At 42.5% G+C, this 13,121-nt stretch overlaps 1 protein-coding gene across 1 annotated transcript; it reads left to right on the top strand.

Annotated features, from left to right (window-relative positions):
• The first annotated feature begins 1,986 nt into the window (after positions 1–1,986).
• LOC114162510 (auxin-induced protein 6B-like) lies at positions 1,987–2,924 on the top strand. The gene has a single exon (XM_028046428.1). The coding sequence runs from the start codon at positions 2,154–2,156 to the stop codon at positions 2,475–2,477; it is 324 nt and encodes a 107-aa protein (XP_027902229.1). The 5' UTR covers positions 1,987–2,153; the 3' UTR covers positions 2,478–2,924.
• Positions 2,925–13,121: the final 10,197 nt, after the last annotated feature.

Genomic DNA, 13,121 nt, shown 5'->3' with positions numbered 1-13,121 from the left:
ACACTAGTTAGACAAGTATAACAAAAAATATTAGACAAGTTATTCCATATGTTGATTAGACAAGTATACAAAAAATTATTTAACAAGTCTAGAAATGAGTAAAACAATAAATATTAGATGAGTTTGTTAATTTATTGATTAGACAAGTCATTCATACATACTAGGCAAGTTTTTCCCATACACTAATTCCACAAGTATCGAAAAATACACATTAATTAGATGAGTCTAAGAATACACATTAGACGAATATGTTCATACATGGATCATACGATCTTTGCAACACACATTAGACAAGTTTGTTCATACACATATTAGCTATATACACATTAGACATTCTTATTTATAGAGAAATCAGTTACAAATATTAGCTTGTAGATACTACATAATTCTTAAAGATAATCTAAAATATCCTCACAAAATAATAACAGAAAAAACAACCACCCTCAAAGTAGTCCCTCAAATATTAAAGATATTCCTCAAATCTTCAAAATTCAGATCTCCCTCGAATATTGGATATTTCTTGAAATAATCTCCTAAATCCTCTACGAGAACCTCAGATTTATATCGAACATATACCATCTCGTCCTCACACCGATCCCTTTCAACTCATTTTCATGTCGATCTCTTCCAACTCATCTTCATGCCGATCTCTTCCAGCTCATCTTCATGCCATATTGCATCAATCCCCCCATCCATACACAATTCCGGCATTCCAAGATAATAATCTCTATATACTCGGTCTATGGGCGAGAATATTCTCCACCTATCTCGGTAGGATGATGAACCGCTCCTTCCAGACTAGTACAACAATAGACAAGTTATTGTCTATATATTGATTAGATGAGTCTAGCAATACACATTAGGCAAGTTAGTCCATATACTGATTAGACGAGTCTAACAATACATATTAGATGAGTTTGTTAATGCACCTATTAGACGAGTCTAAAAATACACATTAGATCGGTTTGTTCATACACTGATTTGTATTTTTAGAAAGTTTACTCTACATATTTTTGCATATCCTTTATATTTCTAGAGATTATATTCTATATTTTTGAACATGTTTTATCTTTTGTATTTTTACAAACATATTGACTTTCTAGACATATAAATAACTTTTCATGTTGATTATATTCAAAATTTAATTATAAATCTAAAAATATTTATTATTTATTTTCTTAACCTCTAAAGCTCTTTTAATAAACACACAAATAAACATCAACTCTTGCGTACATGTTTAAAACTAGTTATAATAATAATTTTAAGGATTAAGTATGTTTTTAGTCTCTGAACTTTGATCCAAAATTAGAAAGTAAATTTTAATTTTTTTCCTTAAATATTTGAGATCTTTATATTGCTTTGTAGCTTGTGATTAGACTCATCCATGCATGAGTTATAAGATAGAAAAAATAATAATCTTGATTAGCCTAGGTAAGTAATTATATATTTAAATTTTGAAAGGTCTTAAGTTAAAATGTTATTCATGTTGGTGAGGAATTTTTAAGGAGCAAACGACTGTAGATAAAAAAAGATGAATTAAACTTTTAATTATAATTTCTATGGATTATGAAGCAATATGTTAAATAAGTATAAGTTGAATGACGTAGATATAATGAATTATTATGATAGCAAAAGTATAACAATATATTGATATAGATTTTGGTGTTACTCTAGTATTTTCTTAATACACAAGTCTTTGAATGTAAATAAAACATAAATTTCACAAGAAGATAAAACAGGGAATACAGGAATGACGAGATGCTTATTGTATTGTATGTTGTGTTGTTAAATTTGAACCAGAAAGAATATAAAGTAATGAAAGGAAGAAGTGATTGAGAAAGGGCAGTTCCCAATTGATATTGATGATTGATTCAAGTGAGTGAAGTGTGTCCCATTCTGAGCCCAAGAGCTGTTTATTTATTCCCTCACTTTTCTTCTCATTGACCTCTCTTCTACCCACTCTGTCCAAACCCCATCACACGTAAGTCTCCACTCCCCACTGCCCCACCCACCACCCTCGTTCCGTATATCGTACATTCTCCATAATTTCCTAATACCATTTTCTTCATACCCAAACTGCCTATATATCATCCCTTCCCCCTCTGCTTTTACCACTTCACTAACTCTCTCTCTCTCTCACTCACTTTCTCACCATGCAGGAAGACAAGAAGATGAAGGTGAAGAAAGGGTTCTTGGCCGTTCAAGTGGGGTTAGAAGACGAGGACCAAGGTGGTTCCTCTTCTCAGAGATTTGTGATTCCCATCTCATACCTTTACCACCCTCTCTTCAAGCGTCTTCTCGACAAAGCCCGCGAGGTCTACGGCTACCACACCGATGGCCCCCTCAAGCTCCCCTGCTCCGTCGACGACTTTCTCCATCTCCGCTGGCGTATCCAAAAGGAATCAACTTCCGATCAACACCACCATAACCACACCAACCATCGCCTTCCACACGCTCTGCACTTTCACTCCTGTTGAGGCCTCTTAATTTCTCTCTCTCTCTTTCACTCTTTCTCTCTTCATACACATATAGTTGTAGTGCTGTAGCCAGCTTCTTAGTTAGGGAATTGACGCCACCGCTCTGTGTTTTATTGTTCAGAGGGAAACTTAATTGAAACAATTTCGCTTCCGATTCTTTTCTTTTCCTCCTTCAACTCTTGCTTTTTAGTCTCTTCATCGCGGAAACTTCTTTCTTTTTCGTCTCTGTTCGACCCTGCTTCTTCGGGACAAAACCTTCGGACTGTATGAAAATTTTGTGACGGTAAATACTAGAAGTTCCTTTGTTTTTCCTTTAATTTCTCGGACGCTTCCGGATAATATCGAAATATGTTGGAATTCTCCTTTAACTTTTTTCTTCCCATGTTTTTGGGTATGCTGATCATTGTTTCTGCTTCAAAGTTCAAGAGTAAAGATGTGAAGGATGAACCAGGTCTAATATGAATGATTGGTAGACAGAGAAAAAAAAACATTGTTTATATATATATATATATATATATATATATATATATATATATATATATATATATATATATATATATAAATATTTAAAAGATGAAGAAATAAGAAAAAAAAAAGTTTTCTACACGATAAAATTAGTTTAGTTTCTTCATAAAAAGTTTAAAATATGATTTGTATTTTAAAATAAAATTAGCTAGTAACCTATTCGATCAAGTTTGATTGATAAAAAATTGGTTAAAATTAAAAAAAAAAATAGAAATTCTTAATTTTTAAATTACGAATTATTTAACTAACTTTTTAGCTTAAGTTTTATTTAGTTTTCTTCTACTTTATATTTTAATACATTTTTATTACTTTTAATTTTTTGCCTATTATTTACATAATATGTTTTTATTATTGGTTGAATTACTTTTTACTTTTTTTATGTAATTTAATTTAAAAAAAAATCAAAAGTTGAAATGACTCATGTTTCACAAATTGTCACTTTACATTAATCAGTCTAACTTCAAAGTAGATATAGCATATGTTGAGAAGCACATACACATACTTTAAACTTTGATATGTCATTTTTATCGAGTTTAAGGTATTAATGTAAGCCCCATTTTTCTTTAGAGTTTTCAGTGTTGGGCCTGGCCTTTTCGGAGGCCCAAGGCCCTGCCCTACAGAAGGGCACCCCACCCTACCACAAGCTCTTCACTCTGCTCATTTCTCAACTTTCTTTGTATCAGAAATACAGTCCTCTCTGCTGCTTTGTCCTCTGCTTAGGGCACGCCATCCACACGTCTCCAAGCTACCAAAACTCCCTCTTGTTCCAGGTAAGTGGAGCTTTAGAGCTCCTGGTCCACTCCTTCTCCCCCTCTCTTTGCTTTAAAACGCGTGGACCAAGTTAGAGTTAAGACTCTTAACCTTGTTTTGTCCTCCTTTCCAGTTTCAGCTCGTGATCTTAGTTCTTGGAGCTGCTGTGCTTCACAGTTAGAGTCTGCTCGCTTTTGATACCCAAACAAAGGTAAGGGAAGCTAGATCCATCTGTCTTGAGTAGTCCTTGGCTGTTTTTGGTCGCTTTCGTGTTTATATGCATGTATGATGTGTTTTATTGAGAAAAATGGAGTTGCATGCGTGTTTGGATGTGGATCTGGGCGGTTTCCGCCATTGCGTGTGGGTTGACAGTGGTGAACGCTGCTATTTTCGCCCAAGCGAGCTTGTCTCGCCTAGGCGAGAGTACCAGAGTACTCCCTGCCACGAGAGCTCGCCCAGGCGACCCTTTTTCGTCTTGAGCGACGCATAGTCTCGCTCAGGCGAGAAGGCCTCGCCTGAGCGAGATATCGTGAAGCTGCCACGTTGCGCATCTCGCCTGAGCGAGAAATCGTGGAAAAACCACGTTGCGCGTCTCGCCTGAGCGAGAGTACGTGAAGGCCCCTGTATCTCATCTCGCTTAGGCGAGAATATGCTGCGTCAGGAGGGTCAGCATCTCGCCTGAGCGAGTATGCGAGGGGATGCTGTGTTTCCTTGGCTGTTTGAGTGACTTGTTGCATGTACCATTCAAACTATCCTTTTCTAAATATGATGTGCGTGAATATAATTGGGTATATGTGGGTTCTTATGAATGAAACTGGCATGCTTGGTATGAGATTGATCATGGAGTTGTGGTTTTGTGATGTTTTAACATGAGGATTGTATGTATGAGATCAACGTGGTGGTTGTGGTATGAGAAATATGATTATGATGGTGATAGGCGTAATTCCATGAGTCTCGTGGGGAGACTTTATGGTGGCGTGTAGTGTATATATTAAGATAAGGATTCAAGTAAGGATCGCATCCCGAAACTCTAAAGGGTCAGTGAGTCTCAAGTAGAGCAAACTGACCCAAGTGGTGAGAGTAGCGGGAGGCCCTAGTCTTTGGCAGGATAATGGCCTCTGATGTTTGAAGGCTAACCTCGTGAGTGGTAGGGTGAAACCCATTGGCAATGGCTCTGCAGAGCAGTAGAGGCCACCACGAGTGCAGGCATCCGGTGAATCCGATCTTAATATATGTATCCGGATAATTGAGTCATAGTGTCTTGCTTGTCTGCCATAACCTGATGTATGTATTTCTGTGCTGTATGCCTACGAATGTGTATGCACTTATTAATTTTACAATATGCTAAGTTTCAAGTTACACTAGCTTACCCTTGCATGTTTGTGTTTGCTTTCTTGTATGTTCTCTTTTGCGATGATCACCATTGGTGGGAGCAGATGGGAATACTTCTGGAGGTAGGCCTGATGGTGGTAGCGGTGCAGCCTAGTGGGCCCGTTGTTGTGGTTTTTGAAGATGTTCTATGGCCCTAGCGCCTTGTGATTCCATGCTCCTAGGGCATTCGTTTTGCATGACTTCTAAACCTTAGAATTGTTTTGTTTATGGCATGGTTGTATGCCCTAAATTCTCTCTCTAAGTACTCCCTTGGATGATTGTTAAAGTACACTCTTTAACACTGGTTTCTTTTGTTCACGTTGTTCTTAAAATATTATAACTGTGCGACGTTTTGTTTATTGGATATATCTTTTAAAATGGGACGTCACACTTTTATGGTATCAGAGCCTTCGTTCCTGAGTGTCTGTGGGCTATGTGTTTGCTTAGCTTTCGTTGTGTCTTTCTTGTCATGTTTAGATGAGTTTCCAATCGAATCGAATTCTAATGGTGCTTTCTGTGTGTCCAGTGATATGGCACCTCCTCGTGTAGCTCCTCCTCAATCTTCTCAGGGCGACGGACAAGACCTAGCTAGGGCGATTGAGGCTATGGCTGCAGCCTTGACGCAACAGAGTAATGCTATGATGCAACAGCATGAGGCGGCGATGCAGCGCCAGGAAGCCTCTCTTGAGCAGCAGAACTTCATGATGCAGCAGATGGAGGCTGCTAGGCAGGCTGCTGAGGATGCACAGAGGCAGCATGTGGATGCTCTCCGTCAGTTAGGGGAGAATGCTGCTGGTGCTCAGGTGCATGGTCCTCATCCCCAACCTCCACCCCCTGAATGGAGTTTGGAAGACTTCTTGAAGCACCAACCTGCCAAGTTTGACGGCAAGAAGAGTCCCGACCAGGCGGACCAGTGGATGAAGGACATGGAACGCATCTTCGATGCCAAGAGGTGCCCCGATGAAAGCAGGCTTGCTTTCACTGTTTACATGCTCACTGGGGAGGCTGAGCACTGGTGGGCCAGCATGAAGCTGGTGATGGAAGAGAAACATGAGGACATCACATGGAGAGCCTTCAAGAAGAGGTTCTTGTCTGAGTACTTCCCTGATAGCGTGAGGTACGCTAAGGAGGTAGAATTCCTCCAGCTGACACAGGGAAACAAGTCTGTGGCCGAGTATGCCGAACAGTTCAAGCACCTTGGACGCTTCTACACCATGCCACTAGATGAAGAGTGGCGATGCAGAAAATTTGAGAATGGTCTCAGAGGAGACATCCGCCTGATGGTAGCTCCACTGTCCATCAAGGACTTTGCGGCCTTAGTGGAAAAGGCCAGGGTCATGGAACGTATGAAGGTGGAAGTGGAGGCTCAGCAGCAGCCACAGCAGAGAGTTAGCGGACCATCTGGGTCCAGGCCACGAGTCGAAGAGAAGAGGAAGCCCTATGCTAGACCTCACCCACAGTCACAGGGGTCTAGAGGTTTTTCTTCCCCACCCAGCAGGATCCAGTGCCACCATTGCGGAGGACCGCATGTGAAGAGTTTCTGCCCACAGCTATCCGGGTTCCGCAGGTGCAACCATTGTGGCAGAGAGGGCCACTTTGGTAGGGATTGTCCTACTCTGAGGAGGGCAGTAGCACGACCTTCACCACATACTCCGAGCCAGACTTCTAGTCAGACTCAGCAGAGGAGAGGAGGCAGCAGGCCTCAGGCTACGGGCCGAGTTTTTGCTATGACTGGGTCGGAGGCGGCAGGTTCAGGTAACCTAGTTATTGGTTGTTGTGTGATAACTGGTAAATCATGTTGCGTGCTTTTTGATTCTGGAGCGACACACTCATTTGTGTCAGAGTCTTGTGTGCGGGAGTTGGGTCTGCCGGTGTGTGAGCTACAGTTTGATCTAGTGGTATCGACTCCGGCATCTGGGTTGGTTAGGACTTCTTCAGTGTGTTCTAGATGTCCAGTTGAGGTAGAGGGGCGTGTATACAAAGTCAATCTTATATGCCTCCCTCTGCAAGGGTTAGATGTGATCTTGGGAATGGATTGGCTCTCTGCCAATCACGTTCTCATCGACTGTCGGGAGAAGAAGTTGTTGTTCTCAAACTCAGGGGAGCCTGGGTTGTTGTCTTCTAATGAGGTTATGAAGGAAATCCGGGACGGTGCACAGTGCTTTATGGTCTTTGCCAGAATGGAAGTTGAGAAGGAGAAAAGGATAACAGAGATACCAGTGGTCAGGGAATTTGAGGATGTGTTCCCTGAAGAGGTACCGGGTTTACCCCCTAGGAGAGAAGTTGAGTTCTCCATAGACTTGGTACCAGGAGCCGGTCCGGTGTCGATAGCTCCTTACCGCATGGCGCCAGCAGAGTTGGTGGAGTTGAAGAAGCAGATAGAGGAACTGCTTGAGAAACAGTTTATACGGCCGAGTGCTTCGCCGTGGGGAGCGCCTGTTTTGTTGGTAAAGAAGAAGGATGGCGGCTCGAGGTTGTGTGTGGATTATAGGCAGCTGAACAAGCTGACTATTAAGAACAAGTACCCCTTGCCGAGGATAGACGATTTGATGGATCAGCTACATGGGGCGTCTGTGTTCTCCAAGATTGATCTCCGGTCAGGTTATCATCAGATTCTGGTGAAGGCAGAAGATGTTGAGAAGACTGCTTTCAGATCCAGATATGGGCACTATGAGTATGTGGTTATGCCATTCGGTGTGACTAATGCTCCAGCTTTGTTCATGGACTACATGAACCGGATCTTCCGTCCGTTTCTAGATAAGTTTGTCGTGGTCTTCATAGACGACATTCTCATCTACTCCAGGACGCATGAGGAACATGCTGAGCATCTGAGGATAGTGCTTAGCATCTTGAGGGAGAAGCAACTGTTTGCCAAGTTGTCCAAGTGTGACTTCTGGATGAGAGAGGTACAATTCTTGGGGCACATTATATCAGCTCAGGGAATAGCTGTGGATCCAGCTAAGGTAGAGGCCGTGATACAGTGGGAATGTCCTAAGACGGTGACTGAGATTCGGAGCTTCGTGGGTTTGGCTGGCTACTACAGGAGATTTATAGAGGGGTTCTCCAAGATAGTGGCACCCCTGACACAACTAACCAGGAAAGATCAGCCGTTTGCATGGACTGATAGGTGCGAAGAGAGCTTCAGGGAGCTTAAGCAGAGGTTGACGAGTGCTCCAGTGTTGGTAATCCCAGATGTGAGTAAACCCTTTGAGGTTTATTGTGATGCCTCTCATCAGGGCCTTGGGTGTGTCTTGATGCAGGAGAGGAAGGTGGTGGCTTATGCTTCAAGGCAGTTGAAGGTTCATGAGAAGAACTACCCCACTCATGACCTAGAGTTAGCAGCGGTGGTTTTTGCTTTGAAGATATGGAGGCACTACTTGTATGGTGCACAGTTCCGTGTGTTTAGTGACCACAAGAGCCTGAAGTATCTCTTCGATCAGAAAGAGTTGAATATGAGGCAGAGGCGGTGGATAGAGTTTTTGAAGGACTATGACTTCGAACTTCTCTACCATCCAGGGAAAGCAAATGTGGTGGCAGACGCATTGAGTAGGAAGACAGTGCATGTGGCACACTTGATGATAAAAGAGATGGAGTTGCTAGAGAGCTTTAGAGACATGAAGCTACAGTTTGAGTTGGAGCCGGAATTCATTAGGTGTAGCACCTTGGTTATATCTAGTGACTTCTTGGGCTTAATCAGGGAGAGACAAGCAACGGATGTTAGTCTACAGAAGGTAAAAGAGTTACTGGGGACGGATCAGGCCGAGGAGTTTGCCTTGGGCAGTGATGGTGTGTTGAGATTCCGAGGCAGGGTTTGTGTGCCAGAAGATGCAGAGTTGAGGAAGTTAATCCTTGAGGAGGGACACAAGAGTCGTCTTAGTCTGCACCCTGGCATGACTAAGATGTACCAAGACCTCAAGGAGAACTTTTGGTGGCAGGGCATGAAAAAGGAGGTTGCACAGTTTGTATCGGCCTGTTTGACGTGTCAAAAGGCGAAGGTGGAGCATCAGAAACCCGGTGGAACGCTTCAACCCTTGGATATTCCGGTGTGGAAGTGGGATAGCATAGCTATGGATTTTGTTACCCACTTGCCTCGCACCGTGAGAGGACATGATGCTATATGGGTGGTGGTGGATCGGCTAACGAAGAGTGCTCACTTCTTGGCTGTGAATCTCAGGATGTCTATGACCAAGTTGGCTCAGCTCTACATCCGAGAGATAGTGAGACTTCATGGAGTGCCTAGTAGCATAGTGTCTGACAGAGACCCTCGGTTCACTTCCAGGTTCTGGCAGGCACTACAGGAGGCTATGGGTAGCAGATTGAGAATGAGTTCTGCTTATCATCCTCAGACGGATGGCCAGTCAGAGAGGGTGATTCAGTCCCTGGAGGACTTGTTGAGGACGTGTATCTTGGATCATCTTGGCAGTTGGGACGAGGTGTTACCGCTGGTGGAGTTTACCTACAACAACAGCTACCAAGCGAGTATAGGGATGGCACCTTATGAGGCTTTGTATGGGAGGAGGTGTAGGACTCCCTTGTGTTGGTACCAGGACGGTGAGTCAGTTTTGGTAGGACCTGAGCTGTTGCAACAGACCACAGAGAAGGTGCAGTTAGTGAGAGACAGATTGCAAGCATCCCAGAGTCGGCAAAAGGCATATGCTGACAGGAGGAGAAGACCCCTGGAGTTTGAGGCTGGGGAGCATGTATTCTTGAGGGTGACCCGAACCACTGGTGTGGGAAGGGCTATCCGCTCAAGGAAGTTGTCACCTAAGTTCTTGGGTCCGTATCAGATCTTGAGGAGGATAGGGCCCGTAGCTTATGAGATAGCATTACCACCCCAGTTGGCTAATCTACATCCAGTCTTTCATGTTTCACAGCTACGGAAGTATGTCTTTGATCCATCGCATGTCTTAGAGGCTGAGGATGTGGAAGTCAGGGAAAATCTCCAGGCAGTGGTACAACCCGTGGCTATAGAGGATCGCCAAGTTAAAGAGCAGAAGGGAAGAGCCACCAGTTTAGTGAAGGTCATCTGGGACAGGAGGACAGGTGACGCAACTTGGGAGCTAGAGGAGGACATGAGGAGTTCATACCCACATCTGTTCTGGTAAGTCTAATTTTTCGAGGACGAAAAATTTTTGTTGTTGGGGAGATATTGTAAGCCCCATTTTTCTTTAGAGTTTTCAGTGTTGGGCCTGGCCTTTTCGGAGGCCCAAGGCCCTGCCCTACAGAAGGGCACCCCACCCTACCACAAGCTCTTCACTCTGCTCATTTCTCAACTTTCTTTGTATCAGAAATACAGTCCTCTCTGCTGCTTTGTCCTCTGCTTAGGGCACGCCATCCACACGTCTCCAAGCTACCAAAACTCCCTCTTGTTCCAGGTAAGTGGAGCTTTAGAGCTCCTGGTCCACTCCTTCTCCCCCTCTCTTTGCTTTAAAACGCGTGGACCAAGTTAGAGTTAAGACTCTTAACCTTGTTTTGTCCTCCTTTCCAGTTTCAGCTCGTGATCTTAGTTCTTGGAGCTGCTGTGCTTCACAGTTAGAGTCTGCTCGCTTTTGATACCCAAACAAAGGTAAGGGAAGCTAGATCCATCTGTCTTGAGTAGTCCTTGGCTGTTTTTGGTCGCTTTCGTGTTTATATGCATGTATGATGTGTTTTATTGAGAAAAATGGAGTTGCATGCGTGTTTGGATGTGGATCTGGGCGGTTTCCGCCATTGCGTGTGGGTTGACAGTGGTGAACGCTGCTATTTTCGCCCAAGCGAGCTTGTCTCGCCTAGGCGAGAGTACCAGAGTACTCCCTGCCACGAGAGCTCGCCCAGGCGACCCTTTTTCGTCTTGAGCGACGCATAGTCTCGCTCAGGCGAGAAGGCCTCGCCTGAGCGAGATATCGTGAAGCTGCCACGTTGCGCATCTCGCCTGAGCGAGAAATCGTGGAAAAACCACGTTGCGCGTCTCGCCTGAGCGAGAGTACGTGAAGGCCCCTGTATCTCATCTCGCTTAGGCGAGAATATGCTGCGTCAGGAGGGTCAGCATCTCGCCTGAGCGAGTATGCGAGGGGATGCTGTGTTTCCTTGGCTGTTTGAGTGACTTGTTGCATGTACCATTCAAACTATCCTTTTCTAAATATGATGTGCGTGAATATAATTGGGTATATGTGGGTTCTTATGAATGAAACTGGCATGCTTGGTATGAGATTGATCATGGAGTTGTGGTTTTGTGATGTTTTAACATGAGGATTGTATGTATGAGATCAACGTGGTGGTTGTGGTATGAGAAATATGATTATGATGGTGATAGGCGTAATTCCATGAGTCTCGTGGGGAGACTTTATGGTGGCGTGTAGTGTATATATTAAGATAAGGATTCAAGTAAGGATCGCATCCCGAAACTCTAAAGGGTCAGTGAGTCTCAAGTAGAGCAAACTGACCCAAGTGGTGAGAGTAGCGGGAGGCCCTAGTCTTTGGCAGGATAATGGCCTCTGATGTTTGAAGGCTAACCTCGTGAGTGGTAGGGTGAAACCCATTGGCAATGGCTCTGCAGAGCAGTAGAGGCCACCACGAGTGCAGGCATCCGGTGAATCCGATCTTAATATATGTATCCGGATAATTGAGTCATAGTGTCTTGCTTGTCTGCCATAACCTGATGTATGTATTTCTGTGCTGTATGCCTACGAATGTGTATGCACTTATTAATTTTACAATATGCTAAGTTTCAAGTTACACTAGCTTACCCTTGCATGTTTGTGTTTGCTTTCTTGTATGTTCTCTTTTGCGATGATCACCATTGGTGGGAGCAGATGGGAATACTTCTGGAGGTAGGCCTGATGGTGGTAGCGGTGCAGCCTAGTGGGCCCGTTGTTGTGGTTTTTGAAGATGTTCTATGGCCCTAGCGCCTTGTGATTCCATGCTCCTAGGGCATTCGTTTTGCATGACTTCTAAACCTTAGAATTGTTTTGTTTATGGCATGGTTGTATGCCCTAAATTCTCTCTCTAAGTACTCCCTTGGATGACTGTTAAAGTACACTCTTTAACACTGGTTTCTTTTGTTCACGTTGTTCTTAAAATATTATAACTGTGCGACGTTTTGTTTATTGGATATATCTTTTAAAATGGGACGTCACACTTAATATGTCCCATTTTCAAGTTCAGACAATATTTAAAATTGAAATAATTAATGTTTTATTGTCTTTTGTGAAATTTGTTGATAACTAACATCATAACATAACATGTAATCTTTTTCAAGAAAAGTCTTTATAATAATAGTGAACACCTTAAATTTTACGGTGAAGCAATTGAAAAACCCTAAAAATTATTGAAATGCGAACATGATGGTTAATTGACTTTTAAACAATTTAAGTGATGGGAGAGATTAATTATGTGAATATCTCAAGGAGTAGTACAATGAATTTGCCAAAATATTAAACGTTTTCTTTTATTTACTTTAATACTTTAAACTAAATTGGACAAGAAGTTGCTTCACAACTTAAAATTTAGAGAAAAAGACTTACACAAAAATGAATAAACCGATTTCTATTTTTCTTCTTATTAAATATTTAAGCAAGAAAACGTGATACTTTAATGAAGGAATTGATAATTTATTGTTCTTGAAAATTTATCTTTTCTTCTATAAGCAAGATGATTCTAATTTATAAAAAATTATAGAGTGGTGGTGAGAGCCAGCGAATGGTGATGATGTGGTTATAAATAAAAGGCACTCACTGCAACAACCAGAAGCTGCGACTGACTCTGCTTTTTGGAACATTCACAACTCCTAACCGCTGCAACGGATCTTTCTGCTGTCTGCCTCGTCTTCAACTCTTTCTCTGTCTAGCTGTGCAACACTACTACTCTCCTCCCATCATTTCCTTTGTTACTTTTAAGCGTAATTAGTCATTTAGTTCTATTATTTCGGTTTATTTTCATCTTCTTATTACTTTTAAGTTTAATTTGGTTTTTTAGTTTTTTAAAAATATTTAGTTTGATGATTTATGGTAACTTGACATT

This window comes from Vigna unguiculata, chromosome 9 (assembly GCF_004118075.2).
Source record: "Vigna unguiculata cultivar IT97K-499-35 chromosome 9, ASM411807v1, whole genome shotgun sequence".
NCBI lineage: Eukaryota > Viridiplantae > Streptophyta > Magnoliopsida > Fabales > Fabaceae > Vigna > Vigna unguiculata.
Note: the sequence above shows the minus strand (reverse complement) of the source record. Positions and strands in the feature narration are given on the sequence as shown.

Excerpts from the sequence above, each read along its gene's own strand:
- LOC114162510 (XM_028046428.1), top strand. The coding sequence starts at position 2,154 with ATGCAGGAAGACAAGAAGATGAAGGTGAAGAAAGGGTTCTTGGCCGTT.